General features: G+C 40.2%; 1 protein-coding gene across 1 annotated transcript in view; it reads right to left on the bottom strand.

Moving 5' to 3' along the window:
- Positions 1 to 457: 457 nt before the first annotated feature.
- Positions 458 to 27,837, bottom strand: part of LOC126156127 (ras-interacting protein RIP3-like) — a 46,356-nt gene continuing 18,976 nt past the window's right edge. Inside the window, exons 2-3 of the mRNA XM_049916281.1 lie at positions 10,593 to 10,780; positions 458 to 1,661 (exon numbers count right to left, since the gene is read on the bottom strand). Of these exons, the coding sequence (XP_049772238.1) occupies positions 1,046 to 1,661; positions 10,593 to 10,744 (768 nt within the window). The 5' untranslated portion in view covers positions 10,745 to 10,780 and the 3' untranslated portion in view covers positions 458 to 1,045. The remainder of the gene's footprint in view (positions 1,662 to 10,592; positions 10,781 to 27,837) is intronic.

Genomic DNA, 27,837 nt, shown 5'->3' with positions numbered 1-27,837 from the left:
GAGTAAATTAATGTAATGACAAAAAAGAATGCATTAACTCACAGTGCAAAGTTAAAAATGATTTTATTTGTTCAACTTCTAAATTTGAACAGTTAACTATGATATCTGTTCATGATGCTATTTATTTTCATTCAAAGAGAAAGCATTTTGGGTTTTATTTTCAGCACCAATTTCCCTGTTCTTGTCAAAATCAAATTTCCTTTTGTGGAGGTAAATTTTAATGGCTTCAAAGTGGTAAATTATCTTATATTGTTTATAGTTCTCAATGCATATGATAGGCCTGTAGTTTTCTCTGCTCTTCTACCGAAAATGTGATTGCTTTGGGTGACAACCACATTTTTTTTCCTAGATTATTTTGGCCAGCACCAAGCTTCTCTCTGACTGTGTTTTGTATTTCAATTTGTAAATGTAGATGCAACTTTGACAAACCCGATATACCTATGTTCAGAGTGTAGCTAGTATGCACACGTCATACATTTTTGTTTCTGTGATGCAACTGGTTTGTCACAGATATTTATAACACGTAATTGTCTAACTAAGCCACTGGATCACACAGTTATTCATCAAAAAGAAAGACAGTAAAACAGTGCTAAAGCTACATAATCATATTCAGTTCAATATAAGGTAATCTAGATGCTTATTAGTTGTGCAAATTTTATAAGCTAAGTATTTATTTAGTTAATATCACTGTACAATGGGCTTCACATGAAATGAGTAATAAGCAATCATATGAGATTTCAAACATCAGTACTCAGTAGTACAACAGGAAAGCATTTTCATTTCCACTGTTTGCTCTTTTTGTTTAAAATAATCACCTCATTTTGAAAAAGCTTCCCTTTGCACTCTGTGCCAGATAATGAAAAAAAGCACACACAAATGCTTTGACTTGTTAAGCACTCCTCTTCTCTCCTACCACTTCCTCATCTCAGCCTCCTCCTATAATCTTCCATTTGCAAGGTGAGATGTACAAATAAGCATTAAAACAATTTATCGAGGAGAAATAAAGAAGAGAAAGCTACAGAAGGTGAAAGATAATACTAGCAACTCAACTGATACTAGAAAACATTACTGATATTGGATGACAAACCTCAGTGCGCTCCTGCCCCATGCTACTTAAGCAACGTTTGAGCTTATCAGTTGTGGATTCAAGGGCCTTTCGCCTAGCCTCTTCTGATCCAGGAGGTGGATTTGGTTTTTGTCGGCTTTCAATTTTTTGTAACTGATTCCCTCCTGCTTTCTTTTCAACATTTGCTTTCGTTTGCTGCTGTTGCTGTTTTTGCTGCTGCTGTTGTTGTTGCTGCTGCTGCTGTAGTTCTTGTTGTTGCTGCTTCTTTTGCTGTTGCTTTTGTTGCTGTTGCTTTTGTTGCTGTTGCTTTTGCTGCTGTTGCTGCTGCTGCTGCTGTTGGTTGTGGTGGTGGTGAAGGTTCTGCTGTTGCTTATTGTGCTTTTGACTTTTAGATTGCTTCTGTTGCTTTTGACGATTCAACTGTTGTTGTTTCTGTTGCTCAGTGTGTGTCTTTGGTGGCAGTTTTGAAAAATTAGCACCACCAGGCACAAATCCTGTGGCTTGGGGTACTTGTTGCCACCCCCATGATTCCTGCTGTAACCATGGCATAAGCGAATTTGGTGTCCATGTTGGCTGTTGTTCAAAGCTCATATATCTGAAGACACAACAAACAGAACACAAATGAACTACACAGAAGTTATAGTTGAATACTGTGATAACAAGTGGTTTGATTGGGTCATTAAAAACAATAAATCATACTTCATCAGCTTAAAGAATACTCAAAAGGAAGAAAGAACATTCATATAAATAGATTTGACCATAAACATTAAATACAAACTGTTCAATTAATATGATCCTGGGAAGTCATGGGTGGAATACAAACAATGGAAGGACTCGTACAGCTGAGGCATCAAAGTAGTTGGCAGGAACACACATACAAATCATTGCCTCAGATGAAAAAATATATATCAATAAAATAAAATATAATAAATAAACTCCTAAACTAAAAACAGTAATCCTACGTTTAGCTGTAGTGGAAGTTTTAGAGTCCGGAGAAAAAGGGGGGGGGGGGGGGGTGATCAGTATTCTGGATCAATTAAACATGAGTAACCTGTGCAGGGGAACCTTCATTGTCTGTGATCTCTGGTCTTTCCTGACCACTTCCTAATGAGCTTCTTTTCCTTCTCTTTGTTAGTCTTATTTTTTAATGCATGATCTAGTTAGGCTGAACTGGAATGTTTTACTCTTTTGTTGCTACTTGAGATACTAGAACGAGTAGACTGTGAGGGAAAATGCAGCTCTCAAGAACATCATAGGCTTGGTTCACAATATTACATACTTTCACATCACTTTCATCTGTCCGCCTGTCTAGAAACTCTCTTGTATCTAAATGGATTATATCACTACAAATAACATCTTTCTATAATTAAGAATGTGATACACTTTAGCAACAATGGACTAATTCTTTAGTTCTTTTCCCTGGTGAGGTTGAAAGCCTTCTTTAGTGTCATTATGTTAACTAATAATAATCCATACCACAATTTCTTCACAAATTTCAGTAACGAAGTTAGTCTCCCAAGTGTAGTATGTAGACAATTTTTCAAAACTTCATTCTCTTCTCATTACAGAAGTAAACCAATAATGCATACACTGGGTGTTCTCTATTACAAAAGATGACCAGGAGGTCACTGGTTAGCCGTTGTTAGTGCCAAATTATACACCTGAACTACTCTCGACACCCAAGTGTCCTACTAGTCCCCTAGAGGGTCCTTGCCTTCAGGTATTTAGTCCCAGTGCCTTCACATTCCCTTAGCATGCAGCTGACATAGAAGTAGAGGACTTTTACAAAAAGTTCTGCCATCTCTGAAATTTAGCTATGATCATCATTCTCTGTAATGTATAACATATCACCATCACAACTAATGGCAGCTTCTTTAACAATCACAGACTTTACAGTAATCAAGGAATGATGCTGATAGCAAAAACCAGCTCTAGAACTTGAGTTTCACCAAATACAAACCCTGTTACTGCTGGCTGAGCTCCCTCAGGTGCTTACAATTAGCACCACCAAAACAACATGTACGGCGTGTGGAATGTTACAAAGGCTATGAGAGTAACCTCTTCCACATTAAAGCACTGAAACTGGTTGGAAATTAGGCCATCCTCAAGCACCTTTACATGAAAGGTGTTTTTAATGATATATTTTATTTCTTTGGAAAAATGATTTGGTCTAGTCCTTAACAGAAGAAAATAACAGCTGTCCCCTATGAAATGTACCAAAATACGTCCAGTTTCATACCAGTTGTCCTTGTGGTACATTTTATTGGCATGCAGAAAAACAATTTAGAGAAACTTAACTGCCACATGAAGTTACAAAGGAGCTGCACAGTCCTGATGAAAATTATGTGCACTCTGCAAAATGCAGAATAGGTCGCTGAGGAAAAAGTCATTGACTGGAAGCAAGATGACTTATTATTCCAATATTATGTGTTTTGGGCTTTGTCATGATCAGCAGTGTCTGCTTATGTTTATAACTACTACAACATGTAATGTAAGTATCTGTGTGCAACATCATTTTCCAGCCTATTTGACGATGACTACGTCCAAAACATGTAATGTTGGAATAATGAAGTCAACTTGCTTCCAGTCAATGATTTCTACCCCAGTGACCTATTCGGATTTTTGCAGGCTGCACATACATAACTTTTACAGATGCTGATCACTGATAAGAGTAGATCAAAACAAATTACTGCAGATAAAAATCCAAAGGTTGAAAATATTAGGTTCTTTCATATTCCTGAAGTTATTGGTGCCCAAAAGATATTCCTTGTGGTTCAATGAGGAGCACTTACTTTGTTCACATTTACTGCATTTTTGGCTAAGAGCATCAGCGAGCATGCTACTTTTACTACAAAGTTGATTTTTGCCAATATTCTCAACATTATTTAGTGGCTATAATGATTTTGACTTTCTAGTCATTACCAACCGCCCATAAATACTGCTTGCCCAATGGCTAAGACAAAAAGTCCAAGCAATATTATGGGCTTCTGATAATAACTAAACCATTGAAACAGGTATAGCCACAAAATAATGTTGTGAGTATTGACTAAAATGAACTTTATAGAACAGTTACTTATCAAAATTTAGTCCAGCCGTTCTTTTATATTCACCCCTCAATTATTGTGCAGGACAGCAGCACATTGGCCTTTGGTCATTACCACTGGCAAAATGGAACAGTTTCTCAGCACAAAATGGTGAACAAGTAACTTGCCTAAGATTCTGCATGAGACAATTCACAGCAAGCCAAGAGAATTTACTAGGGATGTTTCCAGAAAGCCTCATTTCCAGCCATACAACATACGTCATTATAGACAACTACAAGAAGCTGTGCTTTCCATTGCAATCAGTAACAGCGGATAAATATGGATAGTATGTACCAGATAATTCAATGAAGTTCCCCACTTCTTTGAACATCGCCTCACACTCTCATCTCAATGCTGACGAAGGAATTATTTTGAACATTTTGCAAGAGAACCTGTTACATCCATACGCCTTCCAGCTACTGTGTCACCTGTCGTTGTAAAATATTTCTTATTAACAAAAATTGGTTCAATAGGTACCGGAAAAATGTCAAGAGTGTTTCTGACCCCTACTTTCTTATCCAGTTTGTTTCGGTGAACTATGAAGGCAATATCAGACTAATAACAGCACACACACAAAGGCATTTATGTGGTCATTATTCTTACAGTCCATATACGAGTGGAATGGGAAGAAACCCTTATATAAGGTACATAGGGAAATACCCTCCAAGAGCCACTTCACAATGGCTTGCCGACTATATACGTAGACGTAGAACACAGAAAGTCAAGTGTTACATGAAACTGAGTAAGCTATACAACATTTGACATAAAGAGTAAAAAAAAAGGTGTTTGTGTGTTTGTGTGTGTGTGTGTGTGTGTGTGTGTGTGTGTGAGAGAGAGAGAGAGAGAGAGAGAGAGAGAGAGAGAATGGATAGCATGATAGGAGAAAAGGAAGATGGTTCTCTTTGGCATGCAAAATAATGTTGAGAGAGAGAATGGATAGCATTACAGAAGAAAAGAAATATGGCGCTCACTGGTAAGCAAAATGTGGATTGATTCTACAGGGTGAAGCGAAATTCGCACACTCTGGCTTCACAGCATGACATGCCAGCGATAAAAAAATGTCCCTCACAAAATTTCATCCAGAAAGTACATCTGACCGAAAAAGGACATTGAGTAGTGGCAATCTGGCAACACTGTAACCACATGTATGTTAACTACCTCTGTCAGCAAATATTAGTCGTGCTGACAGTCGGTGCTGTGGATAGAGTTTTGGGTTAGCATGCAGGAGGTCAATGGTTCAATCCTGGGTAGAGGCATACGTTTTTTATTTGGTAAATGCAATCCAGGTGGTACGGTATCTGGCATCTTAATCATCAACAGCGATTGCAGCGGGTCCTCTAGAAAAAAATTGCACTTACATACTACAATCACGGAAATGGAAGATTGGTCAGCTTCGTAAGAAGCCCTTTCCATGTTGTGGGCATGAATTTATTCGCACCACTTCATCTACTATATGCGAAACCTGCTTTCTCTGTACCCTCCTCCAATAGTCCCATAAATTAGATCCAACTATTATTCTCGCCTCATTCAGGTCCATTACATTTCGTTAGGGCCTTACATTACCAGTAGAACTATCATGCTTCATGCATAATGTCCAAACTCAGTTACTATTTGTATGTGTTATCACCATGGTCCCGCTAATTGTGCCTTTCAACATTGAGTCTAGTTTAGTACATATCTCAATGCATTATTATTATTCGAAACCCAACATTTCACAATTGGAGGTGTTGGGATGAATCAGGCAGAACAATATCTGTCAGAGGGGTTATGCACATTAGGTGGAACAGCACGCAGGACTGTTGGCATGTTTATACTGTAAGTGCTGTCCGCCAGACAGGGACTAGTTGCGAGCAGAGTAACGCATCCGTGACAGGCTCCAATGTACAAACATACACCTACTGAATTTTCTCATTGTGAACTTCTAACTTAGTGTGGCATACATATGGCACACACAAACGATGAATATGTGGATATGCTTCTGGTCCTTGGTGCATCTGATAACTGAGCTGGTGTTGCCACTAGTGAATATGCTGCTAGATATCCACATACAGACGACATACAGATAAAAATGTGTTTCGTCGTCTGGAGCTGTGCCTTCAGGAGTCAGGTTCTCTCCTTCCACCATCGCATCACAGAGGTCGTCCACGGACTCGCTGTACTCCAGCGGCTGAGAAAGCTATTCTGGAGGTCACACACCAAGAACCTCATCAAAGTACATGTAACATAGCAAGGCAACTGTGTTTCTTGCAATGCACGGTCATTTATGTGCTGCATGAGCATGGACTGCACCCCTATCATTATGCTTTCACACAGCACCTGCATCCTGCACAAAGCCACAAGCGGATGCAGTTCTGTGAATGGTTCCAACAACAACAGGAAGCCAACGATGACTTCATGAACACCATAATATGGTCAGATGAAGCAGCATTTACTCGCAAGGGTGTCTTCAATGTGCACAATGCCCATCACTGGTGGAGGTTATCCCGCACGTCATCCCCGACCGTGGCTATCAATTTCGCTCTGTTACCAACGTCTCGGCCAGAATATTGGGCAACAGGTGTTTGGGTCCCTATATGTTGCCTGACTGGCGGACTCCACAAATGTATCATGCATTCCTCTCAAACTACCTGCCTGATGTGCTGGAAGTTGTTCCACTACATGTTTGGTAGAGGATATGGTTCCAACATGATGGTGCACCTCCACACTCTGGAATTAATGTGTGACAGTATCTGGACAGCATATTTCCAGGGCAATGACTCAGACATGGAGGTCCAGTTGCATGGCCATCGCGTTCACTTGACCTAAATCTCCTGGATTTCTTCCTGTGGAGACATCTGAAGGAGCACATGTACTCTACACCGCCAACGTATGTGGAAGAATTGGTAGTGCGTGTTCATGCTGCACTTGTTACTGTGGATGCAGCTTTGCTGTGAAGGGTGCACAGTTGCACGTCCAATAGGCTGCGCAATGTTTGGACGTGCAGGGAGGTTGGTTTGAGAACCTGTTGTTCCTAGGACAAGGTATTCTGTTGTGAAGGTCATGCAGTCATAAACATGGACATTATTATTGTCACTGGTTGCTAATTTGTGACACCTGAACACTCATATTACATGTAGTATAAATGACATATAGATGTTGTATAATTGTACTGTGCTATCATCTTTAGCATCTCAAAATTGATATTGTTTTTGTAGTTGTTCTGTCCTATGACACATCATTTGTTTCAACTGTCTATTTCTTATTTGTCTAACCACGTATTTGCTATGTTAAGCATTACACAATGTTGTAAATTTAGGATACATGTGACCTAAGAAACAGTGTATATTACGATATGAAATGTCAGAATGAAATTCGCAAATTAAAAAAATGCACACCAAGCCAGGATCGAACCCTCGATCTCCTGCATGCTAACCCAACACTCTATTCACTGCACCAACTGTACAGCAAGACTAGTATGTGCTGACAGAGGTAGTTACCATACATGTGGTTACGGTGTTGCCCGATTGCCACTCTCTAACGTCCTTTTTCTGCCAGATGTACTCGCCGGACGAAATTTTGTGACAGATATTTTTTTATCAGTGGCATGTGAGGAGTCGTGCTGCAAAACCTGAGCGTGCGAATTTCCTTTCACCCTGTATGAGGTGCAGTAAAATGAAAACGAGACACATAGGAAAAAAGCAAGTATTGTTTATTATTTCAATAGCAATCACTGTAATCATTTATACATTTGTCCCACTGTGAGGCAAGACAGTCAGAATGTTTTCCATTGCCTACAGAACTGTGATTCTACCCAGGCACACATCTCTTTATCCAAAGCAAGTCAATAGCCAGAGATGTCTTTCTTCAAGGCTCCAAAAATCCAAAAATTGTGTGGGGAGGGACTGCAGCAGTAAGGAGGGTATGTAAGGACTTCTCTATGAAACTTCTGCAGCATACTCTAAAAATGTGGGCAGGCCCACATGTTGCCAGGCCCACATGTTGCCAGGGTCATTTCGAGTATGCTGTATATGTTTCACTAGGAAGCCCTAACACATCCTCCACGCAATTTCCATATTTTTGGAACCGTGGAGATACACATTTGTGTCTGCCAATTTTTTTGGGGCAAAGAGGTGCACGCATGGGTACAATCATGGTTCCATAGGCAACTGCACACATTTTTCCATGGAGGCACTGACCATCCTGTCTCACAATGGAAAAATGTGTTAACAGTTTTGGTGATCACTTTTGAAATAATAAACAGTTTATCTACTTTTTCCCATGTGTTTTCTTTTCATCTGACTGCTCCTTATAGTAATAACAACAAAACAGGGGTTGGAGGATGGGAGGGGCTGGGGTTGGGGGTAGTGCAATGTCACGGAAACAGAGATTTGGTATGAAAAATCACAGGAGAGAAATTGATGGTAACTGAGTTGGAAAGATACGGGCAAGGAAGGGGGGAAAGTAAAAGTTTTAGGCAAAATGTCTGAGGGAACTGTGGGTGCGCAGTGCAGAGGAACTGGACCTGAGAAGAAGGGCATTCAAATGTGTCACAAATAATACGTATGTGTTGTTCATTAAGTAAATACCGTTAAACCAACTTGCAATTGACTCTAAAGTTGTGCATAGAACATCAATCTTAACGTTTTGCAATGACTGTTCAACAAACTGATAAAGATTTTGTGATGCACAACAGCAAAGTTCTGCAAATTCATCCAAAGAATAGATAAATTGAGGATACAAAAGTCCCAATAACACTTCATTCATGTGGATTGGCAGAGATGAACACACTCAGATTGATTGGAAAGTATAACTTACGCACAACTGAAAAATTTAAAGGTAAGCATGCAACAACTTCTTGGCAATACATTACTGGCCACTAAAATTGCTACACCAAGAAGAAATACAGATGATAAACGGGTAATCATAGGACAAATATATTATACTAGAACTGACATGTGATTACATTTTCACACAATTTGGATGCATAGATCTTGAGAAATCAGTACCCAGAACAACCACCTCTGGCCGTAATAACGGCCTTGATAGGCCTGGGCATTTAGTCAAACAGAGCTTGGATGGCGTGTACAGGTACAGCTGCCGATGCAGCTTCAACACAATACCACAGTTCATCAAGAGTAGTGACTGGCATATTGTGACGAGCCAGTTGCTCGGCCACCACTGACCAGATGTTTTCAATTGGTGAGAGATCTGGAGAATGTTCTAGCCAGGGCAGCAGTCGAACATCTTCTGTATCCAGAAAGGTCCGTACAGGACCTGCAACATGCAGTCGTGCATTATCCTGCTGAAATGTAGGGTTTCGTAGGGATCGAATGAAGGGTAGAGCCACGGGTCGTAACACATCTGATATGTAACATACACTGTTCAAAGTGCTGTCAATGTGAACAAGAGGTGAGCGAGACGTGTAACCAATGGCACCCCATACCATCACACCAGATGATACGCCAGTATAGCGATGACAAATACACACTTCCAATGTGCGTTCACCATGATGTCGCCAAACACAGATGCGACTATCATAAGGCTGTAAACAGAACCTGGATTCATCCAAAAAAATGACGTTTTGCCATTCGTGAACCCAGGTTCATTGTTGAGTAAACCATCACAGGCACTCCTGTCTGTGACACAGCGTTAAGGGTAACCGCAACCATCGTCTCCGAGCTGACAGTCCACGCTGCTGCAAACGTCGTCGAACTGTTCGTGCAGATGGTTGTTGCCTTGGAAACATCCGCATCTGTTGACTCAGGGATCGAGACATGGCTGTACGATCCGTTACAGCCATGCGGATAAGATGCCTGTCATCTTGACTGCTAGTGAGACAAGGCCGTTGGGATCCAGCACGGCGTTCCGTATTACCCTCCTGAACCCACCGATTCCACATTCTGCTAACAGTAATTGGATCTCTACCAACGTGAGCAGCAATGTCGCGATAAGATAAACCGCAATCACAATAGGCTACAATCCGACCTTTATCAAAGTCGGAAGCGTGATGGTACGTATTTCTCCTCCTTATACGAGGCATCACAACAACGTTTCACCACACAACGCCGGTCAACTGCTGTTTGTGTATGAGAAATTGGTTAGAAACTTTCCTCATGTCAGCACGTTGTAGCTGTCACTACCGGCACCAACCTTGTGTGAATGCTCTGAAAAGCTAATCATTTGCATATCACAGCGTCTTCTTTCTGTCAGTTAAATTCGTGTATGTAGCACATCATCTTTCGTGGTGTAACAATTTTAATGGCCAATAGTGTATTTTGGTACAACAATGATGCAACTCCTATGCACACAGCTAACTGGCATTACACAATTTTGGTAGACTTCATTGCATGTCACATTTATGTATACAGTTTTTATATCTTCTATGTTTAATTGCCATTCTGACAACATTCATATAATGTAAATTGTATGTAGAAGAATATATCAAAATAATCAGTAAGACTTACGGATCAGGCAACAAAGAAAACTTATGATTGGGATATCCTTGATTCCCAGGTCCACCTGGAGGCCAGTGATGTCCACTGTGACCTGCTGCATCGTTATTTCTCCCTCCAGACCCACGTCTCCAGCGGAATGAATCACCTGAATACCTGCTCATGGTTGAGATGTAAGTTCATGCCATTTGGTGTGATACCTGAAACAGATTTTGTATAAAACAGTGAGTAAAAACATTTACAGTGACTGAGAGGATAAGCTACTGTTCCCATACGAGAGTGGATGTTGCATGGTACACACAGGATGACTACTTACCACTATATACATTATTCACAAAACTTAGGGGCGACACAGACAAAGCAACACAACATATTGACAACTTTGTGGAAATGACTGAAATACAGAAGCATGTTGCCAGAAGTCTCCAAGTCATGCACAGAAAGCTAGATGTCACATGGCGTGAGGTCAGCATGGCTATAGCACTAAATGGGGCTAGCCACGCAACAGCAGGCAGTTGAAGGAATGGTATAACACTGCATGTCTCAATCAGGCAGCAGTTACAGTGCACTGTGGTGTTCTTCATTACAGTATGGGCCGGAGAACATTTGGACTAGAACATGCATTGCCATCCATGGTGATGACATCCAATGTTAAGAAACCACATCCCACCTTTTGCAATTGTTACGGCATAAAGTCAAGCGCCGGCACAATGCCAATCAGAAATGGTAGAGCAGAGAGGGCTGTGACAAGACATTAGCCAATTGTACGCTGACCAACCCATCTCTAGAATGACAACGAGACAGCAGCGGCCTCTATGTGAAGGGGACATAAGCGCCACACCCGACTGGTTGTGGCCCAGTCTAAGAGAGGCATCAAGACTAGCAACTTGGATAGAAGCGTCAAAGCTAATTGCTTTGTTTGTATTAGAATTTTTATGCTGAAGAAGCTTGTTTATTTTCGATGTCGCCCTTTGCTAATTCTCAAAGTTAAGTATTGTCATTTACTTTTCATAATAAAACTCATTAATACATTTTGTTTGAATTGTCGTCTAGCAATCCGAGAAAGCAGGTTTCCTAGACACACCACAACTGACAACTAGGCAAGATCCAACATTTGGCCACGAGTTATAAGAACCCAGTGCCTGGCAGCCACTGGTTTTCTTTTGTGTTTTGCTGGCACATTAATTCTACATTGTCTTTTCTTTGCTGGGGTGTGTTTACTTGTTTTAGTAGTGTCTCTTATAGTGTTTTTGCCAATCAGTGTTTTCAGGTGGGTGTTGCAGGAATTTTCTTTGCTTGTGTGCTTATTTTCATTGTTTGCCTTGTCTGTTTATGGCAATGAGCAACGCACTTCACTGCTATGCCAGACCAACAAAATTTTTGTTCATTTGTACATTAGTGCAAAAAGTGTGAAATTTCAGTTGGACACTGGTGCCTCTGTTACATTTCTGAATCATAACACATATGAATTGTTAGGTTCCCCATGCCTGTCTAAAACTAGCACGCACCTGTCGGCTTATAACAGACAACACATTCCCATTCTTGAAAAAGTACTTTGCCTGCCATGAATTGCTTGCATATGCGAACTGTGACTTTTATTGTGCTACAATCACGCGATTGTGAGAACACATTTGGCCTTGATTTGTTTGACTTTAAAATTCAGGACAATGTGTTGTCAGCGACTGAATTCAATGCCAAAGACAGTGTAGCTAGCTTACTGAAAGAATTTCCTGAACTCTTTTCTGAAGGTTTAGGCAAGGCTAAAAATTTTGTTGCACCTATTAGTATGAAAGACAAAGCTCAGCCGAATTTTTGCTGGGCCAGAACTGTTCCTATTGCATTACGGGACAAAGTCGCTGCTGAACTTAAGGAATTTCAAGATCATGGAGCTACTGCGCCCATACAAGCTAGTCAATAGGCAAGTCCATTGACTACTGCTCCCCAAACCTTCAGGTCGCATTCACTTCTATGTTGACTGTAAGTCTACACTCGCCCTTTGCTTGCGACACATCTACATAATTCTCTAAGTTAAGTATTGTCATTTACTTTTCATAATAAAACTCATTAATATGATTTGTCTGAATTGTTGTCCAGTGATCAGAGAAATATTTCCTAGACACCCCACAATTGATGACTAGGCACAATTTAACAGCAATGTCAAGCTGACCATCGAAAATTGTGGTAACTTCAGTTACTTCCTGAACTATATTGTAACAGTTCTTTCTACGTTTGGTCCATGTTACATGGAGCTGAGTTGCTTGGAAGGTAGTTTCATCCTTAATTTTTGCAAACCAGTGAGTGGAGAGAGAGGGGAGGGAGGGAGGGGGAGGGGGCAGCAAATGTTGCCAACAAACACTAAGAGGTTAGTGCTTGGATGCTCCACAGTGAAGTTTCACTGGAGTCATTCCAAGTCAAAACAATACAAAAAAGTACAATTTCCAGCTTGGGCATTTGCAACTTTCGTCAAATTTGACGCATTTATAGCATATGATGAAAAATTGCAAATTTCGCAACTGGAACAAAATTACAACAAAAGTAATAGCAGAAAACTCAACAAACACTGCAGACGAAAATGGCTGTAGCTTTTGTTCTAGTAAGGACAGAACTATGAACAGGTAATTTCGGAAAGGTCCGGGAACATGCCTTCAAATGATATGTAATGTGCCCACACTCAAACAATGCACACAGTTAGGGCCAGTAACATTGATCTCTGACCTCGAATGTCTCAAACACATCATTTCATTTCAAAATTTATGAAAACAATATATTTGCTTCTTCATGTTACGCTATACAATATAGTAAAAACTCAAGCTGGCCTGACATTTGGATTAGGAGATATAATATAATATGTACAGCTGTGTGATAGAATTAAGCAATGCAAACTGCAACAAAAATGACATAGAGACTGAAAAACATATTAAGCATTAGAAAGGTTGGAAGCACTCGTTCCACATAAGGAATGACTACTTTCGATAATTATATGATGACTGTGTACCCAGCCCTCATCAAAATTCTGTTAAAACATTGGTGTAATAGCAATGCACAGTAAGGTGGCAATGTGAACATGCCAATAGGAAGCATTCTTCTTTTTAGCAATCACAGATATGAAATGATAATTAAATGGGCACCCTAGCTGCAAACAGGCATTGATGTACTTCATTGGGGACATGTTGAAAATGTGTGCCCCGACCGGGACTCGAACCTGGGATCTCCTGCTTACATGGCAGACACTCTATCCATCTGAGCCACCGTGGGCACAGAGGATAGTGCATCTGCAAGGACTTATCCCTTGCACGCTCCCCGTGAGATCCACATTCCCAACATGTCCACACCACTACATTCATAGTGCGCCTAATAGATGTTTGCCTATCATACTCATTACTCGTGGCAGATTAATCTACCAAGCCCCGTACGAGTTCGGGCATAGCGTGTGCATTAGCACAAGAAGGTCAATGGCCGGGAAGCCATATTTTAACTATATATGACGGTAGTATCTGTTCCCGAAAGAACAGTTACTGTGGATGACCATGCAGCTTCGCTAGAAATGAAATGATAATTAAATGGACACCCTAGCTGCAAACAGGCGTTCATGTACTTCATTGGGGACATGTTGTAAATGTGTGCCCCGACCGGGACTCAAACCCGGGATCTCCTGCTTACATGGCAGACGCTCTATCCATCTGAGCCACCGTGTACATCAACGCCTGTTTGCAGCTAGGGTGTCCATTTAATTATCATTTCATTTCTATCGAAGCTGCATGGTCATCCACGGTAACCGTTCTTTTGGGAACTTGCATGAGAGTTTTGGCACTTAGCTGACACTTCAGGTCAGAAAACTTTTCAGTGAACTATGGACTTTTCTATGCTGAACAGCCACCATGGCTGAACCATCTCTTGCTGCTGTTATGCAACAGCTGATGACTCACCAAGTGGAAAGTCAAAAGCATAAGGAGGAACTCCTGGCCAGAGTACTGCACCAGCCGACTGTCAATCCTTCGTTATTCCCACTGTACGAAGAAAAATAAGACATCTGGGACTGATATGAAAAATGTCTGTGACACCACTACCGCGTGTAAGGCAAAAGACGAGGACAACGCCAAATCCTTTTTTTTAGCATGAATTTGGCGACAAAGTTATCAGTAGTTGCGCGAGCTGGCCTCCATAATGAAATTCGGTAAACTTACCTTCAACAAATTTGTTCTGTGTTAAGTGCTCATATCAAAGACATTGACTCACGATTTCTGCTCGCCTCGAGTTTTACCACTGTCGCAAGCAACTTGTTTGATCCTATAGTTTGAGTGGCTGAACTCCATGAGCTTAGTCACCAATGCAAGTTTTTTACACGTACAACCAAAGAATCTAATACAGAAGACATGATCACAGTTGCGATTATCTGCGCAGCACATAATAAAGAGTTCTGGTTAAAGGGTGTACAGCTTGATGATCCTTCATTAGATAAGGTGTTGCATATATACACACACCAGCAAGCATGTCCCTCCACATGAAAACAGTGATTTTCATGCCACACAGGTTGCAACAGCAATACCAGTCCTCTCCGGACTGTTTTCAGAATGATGCTATAGACAACTGTCTGTTCCAGTGATTGGATTGCATTAAATGCGCATGACAAGATCACCTCGTAACTGTTTGTCAGGCAACCATTCCTGTCTCACAATCACAGGATTAAATGGACGTTAACCTTAAATGTTGTGCACTCGTCACTGAGGGAGGGTCCTCCAACAAACTGCTCACATCACTGCAGATGGCTGGCAAGACAGTCAGCTTTCAGCTTCTAAGTCAGTACAGGTGCCCCCACCAGTCTCATCAATTTGCAAACATATTTACAACTAGAGGCACCTGTACTACCTCCAACAGATTGATGGTTGGTCGGTTATACCACGCAACACACTATGTTGAAAGTTCAATTTACCACAAAAGCCAGCCGGCTGGAGTGGCCGTGCGGTTCTAGGTGCTACAGTCTGGAGCCAAGCGACCACTACGGTCGCACGTTCGAATCCTGCCTCGGGCATGGATGTGTGTGATGTCCTTAGGTTAGTTAGGTTTAATTAGTTCTAAGTTCTAGGTGACTGATGACCTCAAAAGTTAAGTCACATACTGCTCAGAGCCATTTGAACCACACAAGCCATTTACAAAAACTTAACTGAGGAGTAACTTTCTAAATCATAAGCAATGCTGATACTGAGAATCTTTTCAGCCTGAAATCATTTATGTCTTTTGGATTTTCCATCAACCACACAGTAAATCTGGTCTCCAAGAATGTTACACCTACCACCAAAGAATCTTATACAGAAGGCATGATCACAGTTGAAGGAATGCAGTGGGGAAGCCAGTGGGCATTCTAGCGACATCTTCTCCTGAGAATGCAGAGTAGTGTGTTTACATTTTGCGGTGTCTGGTTGCAGCTTAGTGATTATAAGGCTACTAAGTACTGACAAAGTTATTTGTGCACTGTTATATAGTGTTTTCAGTGGTGTTTCATGCTGTTTGTGGCGAAATAACGATTTAATAAACTTTTGGAAGCATTCACTCACAGTGTTTTTCAGAGTTTTCTGTGCGTTGAAGTCATTTAGTAAATTTCATGCTGTAGTTTTCAGCTGACATTCCTTATTATTTCTAGTGAAATATTTCAGTAAAATTTTCATTCACTGTTTTAACTTCATGGAGTGTTCCAATGGCCCCTTGAATTTTTGGTTTTAGCTAATAATTTTGTGAAGTTTTGTTGGTATTGGTATTAGCTGTGGTTTAGTTGTTTTAATAAAAGTAGTCGCTTTCTTAGTAGAGAGAGAATTTCGAGACCGCTATTGTTAGTTCTATTGGTGTAACTGAACTTAGGTAACATAGACGTATAGTTGTTTTCAGTAACTGTAAAATTTTACCATAAGTGAGAAGTGTGGGCTCTGTCGTAGGTTTGTGAGTAGTGGGTTACAGTGTGAGATTTGTTCAAAGTATTTTCATTGGGGGGAATGCAGTGGGGAAGCCAATGGGCATTCTAGCAGATCCTCTCCTGGTAATGCAGAATCTTTAGTAGAAATAAGTTGATAGAAGAGCAGGAGCATAAGATCTGTGCCCTTCAGGTGCAGTTACAACACGCAAAGGAGGAACTAGATAGGTTGAGGAGGATGAAGGGTGCTGGGGAATGGGAACTGGCAGTTAGTAAGAAGGCAGCTAGGAAGAGGAGGTATTCAGACAGTTACACTTTGTGTATATGCAATAGATTTGACCAACTGTTGGAGTTGAGTGGAGAGGAGCCTCTTGTAGCTGTAGGTGCAGGGAACATGCAGCAGTCCTCAGCAGTTAGGAGACCTAGGTCAGTTTCAACGTCTAACAAAAACAAGAAGGTTCTGCTGCTAGGTACTTTGCACAGTAAAGGTGTGAGCCAGAAGTTGCGGGAAGTGTTGAGGACTGAGTACCAGGTCACCAGCATTGTCAAGCCTAGTGGAGGGTTGGCTCAGGTGACTGACAGCATAGGGAAGTTATGTAGGAAGTTTACAAAGGAGGATCGGGTAGTGATAGTGAGAGGAGCAGGGAAGTCTTAACAAGGATGGGGAATATGATGTAGGTGGTGACCTGGTAAAGATAGCTACTCCGACTGGTGGCACTAATGTGCATTTCGTGCAGCTGTTTCAGCATCATAATCGGCTTCATCTTTATGCGACTGTTAGGCGCATTAGCATGGGGCTGGAGAAGGCACTGATGGCAGAGGGCATGGGTCACATAGCAGTGGTGCCAGTTGAGTTGGTCAATAGGTTGGATTTCACTATGCATGGCCTGCACCTCAATAGGTATGGGAAGGGGAGGCTGGCAAAGCTTATAGGTGACAGTGTAGTGGGTAGTAGTGGGATCACTCATGGAAAAATTCCTGTAGCAGTTGCGTGTTTGAGCTGTACCATTTTTAGATTAAAGTCAGCTGATAGTGTACCTGCTTAAAGGAAGTCCGTCTACTACTGGCTCACCTTCAGAGGACGTCATGTTCCCAAGTAGAGAAGAAATTAGCATATTTCATCAAAATATAAGAGGTATTAGTGATCAAGTTAGTGAACTGCTTATAGATGAGAAAGCAGGGTGCACTCAGCCCCTGTGAAGCAAACTATGGAGCTGCTTGATTGAGAAGTGGCAGCTCCGGTCTCGTAAACTGACATACGGCCGGGGAGAGCGGGGTGCTTACCACATGCACCTCCATGTCCGCATCCAGCGATGCTTGTGGGCTGAGGATACTACGGTGCCCAATCGGTACCATTGGGCTTTCCAAAGCCTGTTGGGACAGAGGAGTTTATTCAAAACGTACCATTACTGGCTTCAAATCATTACAATTCATCATCAGATGGCTTTCATGTTTTCATTAGAACATGTGATGCACTTTTTATTGATTGGTTGTTCTAAAATGTAAATAATACGTAAGTATAAGCACGTCACACAGATGGTTGTGTTACAGATTTGCATTGGGACGTGACTTACGTGAAATGTTGGTCTGGAGTATTTGTTTTCATAGTTTTCATCCAACAAATAACGTTCGTAGTTTTTGTCACATTCTTATTGTTGCACACACAAATTTGTATCATTGAGCACTTTAGGTTTGTCACAGAATACATTTCCACCACATTCTTATTGTTGCACACATAAATTTGTATCAGTGAGCACTTCAGATTTGTCACAAAACACATTTCTAACACGCATCACATGTTTTGATAGATACAAAGTGTTTAGAAATATGTGAGTGTCAAATATGCTATGATATATTGTAACATCATAAATATGTCCCATGTCTGGAATAGGTTCATATATTCACTTATGCAACTGAAACGCATTTTATACTAGTACAGAAATACATTGATTTTGTGAATTTTAGAGCGAATACTGTTACATTATAAAGATCTTCCGTGCCAAAGATTTATTTTTTTATAAGGATAAGACAGTATATTATTTATTTACATTTAACATTATTAGATTTGTAGTAACATATAAATTTGCTACTTGATCTGCAAATGGGTGTAGGAATATTATTTGCTTTGGAGGACAGAAAATAATTTTTGTAAATTTTTCAGGAAAGGGGTGTTAGCTAACTCAGTTTGTTCATTAAGGATATAGTCTGGGGTGCTGTTTTGGTGTGTGTGTACTTCTATTTCTGCTAATATATTCATATTGGCTCCTATTTCTTCTAGATGTAAAATTTTTAAGTTGTTCTCAATGCAGATTTGTTCAAGTTGCCAAGCCTTAAAACATCAATGTGTTCTCTGTATCTAACTTCAAAACTTCTGCCTGTATGCCCAATGTAGAATTTTGAGCATGTATCACATTTGAGCTTGTATAGTCCTGATTTACTGTAGGGACTCTTGGAGGTATTTACATCATGGATTAATTTTTGCTGCAATTTACTATTTGTGGAAAAGCTGATTGTGATATTTTTCTTTTTAAATAAGTTTGCTATTTGGTATGATAGTGGGCCTATGTATGGGAGAGCAACATATTTGTGTTAGGCTTCTGTGAAACACTGATTTGTTTTGGAGTGCATGTTGTGTGGATTGCTGTTAAGTGGATCCGTGGTTTTTGTTTGCATTTTGTTGTGGAGTTTTTCTATTATTATGGGTTTATATCCATTATTATCAGCAACTGTTTTAATAATATTGATTTCATTTTGTTGGTCTGTGTCACTCATTGGTACTTTTTTTAATTCGGTGTACCATGGCTCTGAAATACCCCATTTTTTGTTGGCAGGGGTAGCAAGATGAGTTGTCAATACTGACATCTGTGGTGGTAGGTTTTCTGTAAATACTAAGTTGATGTTTAATGGTTCCTATTACAAATCTTCAGGTCAAGAAAGTTAATGCTTTTATTAGTTTCATGTTCAACTGTCAATTTAATATTCTTGTGCATTGTCCTCAAGATTTGTAACAGTAACTACAAACATCAATTTGTAAGGTTGTGCCACAAATTTCTTTTCTCCCCAATTATGTTTAGTATCTCGTTATTAGCCATGTGATTTACTGTCTAATCTTAAGTATTGCTCTGTAGTGCCACATTTCAAAATCCTCTATTCTCTTCTTGTCTAAACTGTTTCACTTCCATACAAGGCTCCACACCATACTTCCTGACACACTTACACCTGTATTCTATATTAACAAACTTCACTTCTCCGGAAACGTTTTTCTAACCACTGCCAGTTAACATTTTGTATCTTCTCTACTTCGGATATAACCAGTTATTCTGCTGCCCATATAGCAAAACTCATCTATTATTTTTAAGTGTACCATTTCCTAATCTAATTTGCTCAGCATCATCTGATTTAATTAGACTACATTCCATCATCCTTGTTTTGCTTCTGTTGATAATCATCTTACATCCTCCTTTCAAGGCCGATCCATTCCATTCAACTGCTCTTCAAGTCCTTTATATCTCTGAGAGAATTACGTCGTCTTCAACTAACCTCAAAGTTTTTTGTCTTCTCCCTGGACTTTAATTCCTATCCCAAATTTTCTTTGGTTTCCTTTGCTGCTTGCTCAATGTACAGACTGAATAACATCGACGATAGGCTACACCCCTGTCTCACTCCCTTCTCAACCAGTGCTTCCCTTTCTTGTCCCTCAACTCTTACAAATGCAGTCTGGTTTCTGTAGAAGTTTTAAATAGCCTTTCGCTCCCAGTATTTTATGCCTGCTACCTTCATAATTTCAAAGAGAGTATTATAGTCAACATTGTCAAAAACTTTCTGTAAGTCTACAAATGTTATAAATGTATGTTTGCCTTTCCTTGACCTATCTTCTAAAAGAAGTTGTAAGGTCGGTATTGCCTTGCTTGTTTCTACATTTCTCTTGAATCAAAACTGATCTTACCAAGATCAGCTCCTAATAGATTTTCCATTGTTGTGTAAAGAATTCATGTTAGTACTTTGCAACCATAAGTTATTAAACTGATTGCTTGGTAATATTCATATCTGTCACAGCACCTGCTTTCTCTCAAATAGGAATTATTATATTATTCTTGAAATCTGAAGGTATTTCGCCTGTCTCATATATCTTGCACACCAGTTGCAAGAGTTTTGTTATGACTGGCTCTCCCAAGGCTATCAGTAGTTCTGACAGAACTACTCCTGAGGCCTTGTTTCAACTTAGGTCTTTCAGTGCTCTGTCAAATTCTTCTCAAAATATCATATATCCCATCTCAACTTCATCTATGTCCGTTTCTATTTCTATAATACTGCCCTCAAGTACGCCTACCTTGTTTAGACCCTCTATATACTCCTTCCACCTTTCAACCTGCCCTGCTTTGCTTAGGACTGGATTTCCATCTAAGTTCTTGATATTCAGACAGCTGTTATTCTTTGCTCCAAGTCTCTAATTGTCATGTTGATTGTATCCATCTTTGCCCTAATGATATATGTTTCTAAATTCTTACATTTGTCCTCTAGGAATTCCAGCTTAGCCACTTTGCACTTCCTGTCAATCTTATTTTTTAGATGTTTGTATTCCCTTCCACCTGCCTCATTTACTGCATTCTTATATCTTCTGCTTTTATCAATTAAATTCAATACCTCCTGTGTTATCCAAGGATTTCCACTAAGACTTGTCTTCTTACCTACTTGATTCTCTGCTGCCTTCATTATTTCATTTCGCAAAGCTACGCGTTCATCTTCTACGGTATTCCTTTCTCCCGTTCTTGTCAATTGTTGCCTAAAGCTCCCTTTGAAACTCTCAACAACCTCTGGTTCTTTCAACTTATACAGGTTCTATCTCCTTAATTTCCTACCTTTCTGTGATTTCTTCAGTTTTAATCTACAGTTCATAACTAATATAGTCAGAGTCCACATCTGTCCTTGAAAATGCCTTAAAATTTAAAATATCGTTCCAAAATCCATCTTACCATTATATAATCAATCTGGAATCTTCTGTCTCCAGGTCTCTTCCGCCTGTATAACTTTCTTTCATGATTCTTAAACCAAATGCTAGCAATGATTAAATTATGCTCTGTGCAAAACTCTACCAGTGGCTTCCTCTTCCATACCTTTTCCACAGTCCATACTCGTCTACTTTTTTCCTTCTCTCCCTTTTCCTTTAATCAAATTCCAGTCCCCCATCATTATTACATTTTTGTCTCCCTTAACTATCAATAATTTCTTTCATGTCGTCATACATTTCTTCACTCTCTTCATCATTTGTTGAGCTACTTGACTATGACCTTGTACTGTGTGATGGGTATGGGCTTCGTGTCTACCTTGACTACAATAATGTGTTCACTATGCTGTTCTTAGTAGCTTATCCACATTCCTATTTTCTTATTCATTAATAACCCTATGCTTGAATTATCCCTATTTGATTTTGTTTTCATACCACTGTATCTGCCTACCTGAAGTCCTGTTCCTTCTGCCACTGAACTTCAGTAATTCCCATTATATCTAACTTTAATGGTTCCATTTCCATTTGTAAATTTTCTAATGTACCTGCCCGATTAAGGGATCTAACATTCCATGCTCTGATTCATAGAACACCAGTTTTGTTTCTCCTGATCACAACATCCTCCTGAGTAGTCCCTGTCTGGGGATCCAAATGAGGGACTATTTTACTTTCGGAATATTTTACCCCAGAAGATTCCACCATCATTTCACCATAAAGTAGAACTTTATTCCCATAGGAGAAATTATGGTTGTAGTTTCCTCATGCTGTTTCAGCTGTTCGTAGTACCAACACAGCAACGCTGTTTCAGATGATATTACAAGGCCAGATCAGTCAATCATCAGGACATGCAACTAATGAAAAGGCTGCTGCTCATCTTCAGGAACCATACATTTGTCTGGCCTCCAAACAGGTACACCTCCATTGTGGTTGCACCTACAGTGAAGGTATTTGTATCACTGAGGCAGCAAGCCTTCTCACCAATGACCAGGTCCATGGTTCATGATGGGTTACACTGTACTACACTATATTATTCCCGCTGGTCATAACAACACCTGAACAAAAGTATTCTCCAATTCACCACACATCAGAAATTAATCTCTAATGCAAATCCAACACGACTTACATCTCTGTGATATCAAAGGATTTGTTGCAAGCTTGTATGGTCACTCATGACATTGTTTTGAATGATAATGGAGATACCAGCAGGTTTACAAGAAGATTCCTATATCACATGGTCCTTCACCTTCACCCCAAAAAAACCTGACATCTTTACAGTGGGCAAGAATGATGTTCCTGCAAAAGTATATGTGAGAACAGCAACAAGTCAACAGGCCCTTCCCCAAAAGACACACAAATAATGTTACATAGTGCTACACAGTATTGAGGCATGATAAGACCTGACAATACATGTCATTGTGTTTGTTTGTTAAATTTGAACCTATTTGCCCTGCCTTCCACACATGTATTTAAGCAGGATAGTTATATCATGTTCTGCATCACTGAAGGCCAGAGGTCATAACTATTACCTTGCATATTACAAATGTTTTCTACTGATCTGTTCACATTGCTACCACACTATGCTTTGTCATCACACAACCTTTTTAACAGAATTTTGATGATGACTGTGTCCAAAGCCTTAAAGCAGAAATTGAAAGCACCCATTCTGTATGCAGAATGACTATGTTCAGCCATTTTAACTGTTAATGTTTTTCAATACTTTAAATCTTTTGTTGAGGTTTACATACACAATTTGTACTTCTGGTAAAAGTTATGTAGTGGATCCTCATTTCCATTTTCCATAGACTTGTACACAATGTGACACAGGTTTTCTGAATTTATCTCACAGCTTTAGTTTTTAGGATGAAAGGTGTGTTAAATATGGTACAGAGTGTTAAATACAGTGTGAATGTAAACGTTAGGCTGTGCCAAAGCTCAATCTCTTACCACATCCATTCCCTGGCATTCACGTTCACTGACTTTGCCAATTCGCAACCAATTAAGCACCTAATAACCTAATCTAAAGTTTAGGCTTAGTAACAGATCAGTCTGTCACAGCGACAAAGATTTCAGAGGGGGAGCATTGGGGTCCAAAACCACACACCAGCCACATAGCTTCCTTGCATAACACAGCTGTTATTAAGTTGTATCTCCTAATCCAAACCGAGCGAGGTGGCGCAGTGGTTAGCACACTGGACTCGCATTCGGGAGGACGACGGTTCAATCCCGCATCCGGCCATCCTGATTTAGGTTTTCTGTGATTTCCCTAAATCGCTCCAGGCAAATGCCGGGATGGTTCCTTTGAAAGGGCACGGCCGACTTCCTTCCCTGTCCTTCCCTAATCCGATGAGACCAATGACCTCGCTGTTTGGTCTCTTCCCCCAAACAATCCAATCCAATCCTAATCCTAAATTGATCTGCATGAAGAAGCAAACATATTTTTTCATCAATTTTGAAGGAGACATGTTTAGAGTTATTCAAGGTCAAAGACGCTGACCTTAATTCTGTTTCACAATTCTAGTTCTGTTAGAACAAGAAGATACAACTGCTTTTGCCTTCAGTGTCTGTTGAATTTTCCTCAGTTTTATAGCTTTGGGCAACCTTTACTTTTGTAGTACTTCTGTTACATTTCTGTTATTAGGCATTATTCTTTCATCATGTGCAATGAACACACCAAATTTGAAGAAAATCTTAGATGGTCAGACTCGCACCTGTGTTGATTCAACATGGAATTACTCACCAGTCTTTACATTGTTGTACACCACAAGCATTGCCTCTAACTCCAACTTGTTCACAAACAAGCAGTTAGGGGTTTCTTTTTTTTCTCTAGAGCTTCACCACAACAGGCTAGTGGACCTCACAAATACAACTCTTCCCTGATTTCCTGCTACACGTGTCCCAGTAATGCATGGCACTACACTTGATTAGCAATGTCTCTGCATGTAGTGGGCTGCAATAGATTGCACTGGGATATCCTAGGCTGCTGTACCTGTCCCAAATTACTCAATGCTCTGATACCTAGCAGAGCTTAAGCTCCTTGTTCAATCTGACTAGTTTCCATCCTGTATACAACCACTTGAAGGCTTAAAGTGCACTTAGGGAGTTGGGGAAATAAGTGTGGCCAACTTTATCCCCCCCATAAACAGATCTGGATGATACTGAAGCCTTGTAAAACTAAAGCAGACATTCCCTGTCTGTGGCTCATGCAATCCCAGAATTAAGAGCCTTAAAAAGACTTTGTTTTCATGTCCCTTGAGTGTTGCAGCTAAGTAAGGCACCTGTCAAATATGAAGTCCACAAATCTCATTAATGCTTTCATGCTCTCAGTTGCACCCCTCAGTCATTACCAACACAGACAGAAGTCAATAGACATCACAGTCTTCACTGAGAACTTGAAGCTTGTATGTAGCATCCACTCTTCCAACTACTTGAACGTCAATTACAACTGGCAGATTGCTGTTACTCGGTTAAAGGAGGACTGGATTACAGCAAACTGGTCTACATATGAGGCATCATGAACATCATATTACTTCAGTCCTCTTCAGGGGATGGTGTTTTCCTGTTCAAAGTGCTTTGGCAGGATTTCTCCATATCAGAATTTTTCTAATAGTGTCAAACAGACAACTACAAGGTGCTGATTGCATAAGAAAGTATGTTTTATTGCTGCTTCTTAGGGGACCTGGCAATGGAATATCTTCTGAATTCAACTAGGAACACTAACACAGTAGCTGCCTGTATTCAAGAACCCAGTGAATAAAGCAGATCACTTACAGGCCTAAAATATTTTCTACACAGCTTATGATGGCGACAATGTCGAAACCATATGCGCACATATGGTCCTCCCAATGCGTCAAACGAGAAATCAACATAATCTCTCTCAACAATTAAGGGGATTGTAGACTCAGACAAATGTGTCAAGAAAGTTTTATTTTTCTGCTCTTGTGTAGTGTCAAATACACTGTAATGCAGCTTATCCTGACAAGATGCCATATCATATCTAAAGCTGCAGATAGATCTGAATCCAACTCCCATATGTAAAAGGGGAAGCTAAAAGAGTCTCTGTTGTTGTAATTATACTCCCAAACACTGCCTCTCTTGGTGATAGCTCTCTGTTGCTAGAAGGCATCCTGGCTGCTGGTAGTATGGATACTTCAGCAAAATTTTCTGCCATTGTCTTTCTTTGTGATCAAGAGATTGACATGTTGCTTTACACAAGTATCCTCATTTCCAAATAACTGAAATCTGTCTTGTAAACCATATTTCTCCAAAAATATCAGGTGGAAATTCTTTCAATTGATGTCTGAAATGCTGAAACCATCTGCAGTACTACTAGTCCACCTAACAGATAAACGAAGTGAGACGTCTCAGCAACAGTTTGAGATGAAATAATAGCTGAATCAGAGAAGCTGAATTTTGACTGGCAGTAACAACAGTTACATATTTAGTCAAAATTTGGGCACTGTCCTTTGCTGTGTTTAGAAGGCACTCCTGTCTCCATACATATAAATCCTCCCAAATGTTGCTTACAGATTTGTGGAAATGGTTTGTTCTGTTAACCAGAATTCAAAAACACTTATTAAGTATCCTATGTTTCCTCTTTAACAATGTGCCAACATTTTCCCCCATAATATGGAGGAGCACACAGTGTGCTTGTGAACTCCTCCAGCACCACTGGCCTACCACAAACTGCAACCTGACATCTTTGTTCTACCAAGGAACATGCTGCCTCCGTAACTGAAACATTCTATGTAGAACTGCCTCCTATGGATTCAGAATATTACTGATGCTATCATGCTGCAAGCCATATCAAATTCAAATACATCCATAAGCGAATATGAAATCCAAATGAAAACTTCATGTTGTTGTTGTTGTGGTCTTCAGTCCTGAGACTGGTTTGATGCGGCTCTCCATGCTACTCTATCCTGTGCAAGCTTCTTCATCTCCCAGTACCTATTGCAACCTACATCCTTCAGAATCTGCTTAGTGTATTCATCTCCTGGCCTCCCCCTACGATTTTTACCCTCCACGCTGCCCTCCAATACTAAATTGGTGATCCCTTGATGCCTCAGAACATGTCCTACCAACCGATCCCTTCTTCTGGTCAAGTTGTGCCACAAATTTCTCTTCTCCCCAATCCTATTCAATACTTCCTCATTAGTTCTGTGATCTACCCATCTAATCTTCAGCATTCTTCTGTAGCACCACATTTCAAAAGCTTCTATTCTCTTGTTGTCCAAACTATTTACCGTCCATGTTTCACTTCCATACATGACTACACTCCATACAAATACTTTCAGAAATGACTTCCTGATACTTAAATCTATAGTCAATGTTAACAAATTTCTCTTCTTCAGAAACGCTTTCCTTGCCATTGCCAGTCTACATTTTATATCCTCTCTACTTCGACCATCATCAGTTATTTTGCTCCCCAAATAGCAAAACTCGTTTACTACTTTAAGTGTCTCATTTCCTAATCTAATTCCCTCAGCATCACCCGACTTAATTCGACTACATTCCATTATCCTCGTTTTGCTTTTGTTGATGTTCATCTTATATTCTCCCTTCAAGATACCATCCATTCCGTTCAACTGCTCTTCCAAGTCCTTTGCTGTCTCTGACAGAATTACAATGTCATCGGCGAACCTCAAAGTTTTTATTTCTTCTCCATGGATTTTAATACCTACTCCGAATTTTTCCTTTGTTTCCTTTACTGCTTGCTCAATATACAGATTGAATAACATCGGGGAGAGGCTACAACCCTGTCTTACTCCCTTCCCAACCGCTGCTTCCCTTTCATGTCCCTCGACTCTTATAACTGCCATCTGGTTTCTGTACAAATTGTAAATAGACTTTTGCTCCCTGTATTTTACCCCTGCCACCTTTAGAATTTGAAAGAGAGTATTCCAGTCAACATTGTCAAAAGCTTTCTCTAAGTCTACAAATGCTAGAAACGTAGGTTTGCCTTTCCTTAATCTTTCTTCTAAGATAAGTCGTAAGGTCAGTATTGCCTCACGTGTTCCTTTATTTCTACGAAATCCAAACTGATCTTCCCCGAGGTTGGCTTCTACTAGTTTTTCCATTCGTCTGTAAAGAATTCGTGTTAGTATTTTGCAGCTGCGGCTTATTAAACTGATTGTTCGGTAATTTTCACATCTGTCAGCACCTGCTTTCTTTGGAATTGGAATTATTATATTCTTCTTGGAGTCTGAGGGTATTTCACCTGTTTCATACATCTTGCTCACCAGATGGTAGAGTTTTGTCAGGACTGGCTCTCCCAAGGCTGTCAGTAGTTCCAATGGAATGTTGTCTACTCCGGGGACCTTGTTTCGACTCAGGTCTTTCAGTGCTCTGTC

The sequence above is a fragment of the Schistocerca cancellata genome, chromosome 1 (genome assembly GCF_023864275.1).
Source record: "Schistocerca cancellata isolate TAMUIC-IGC-003103 chromosome 1, iqSchCanc2.1, whole genome shotgun sequence".
Lineage (NCBI taxonomy): Eukaryota > Metazoa > Arthropoda > Insecta > Orthoptera > Acrididae > Schistocerca > Schistocerca cancellata.
This window is presented reverse-complemented; position numbering and strand designations above follow the sequence as displayed.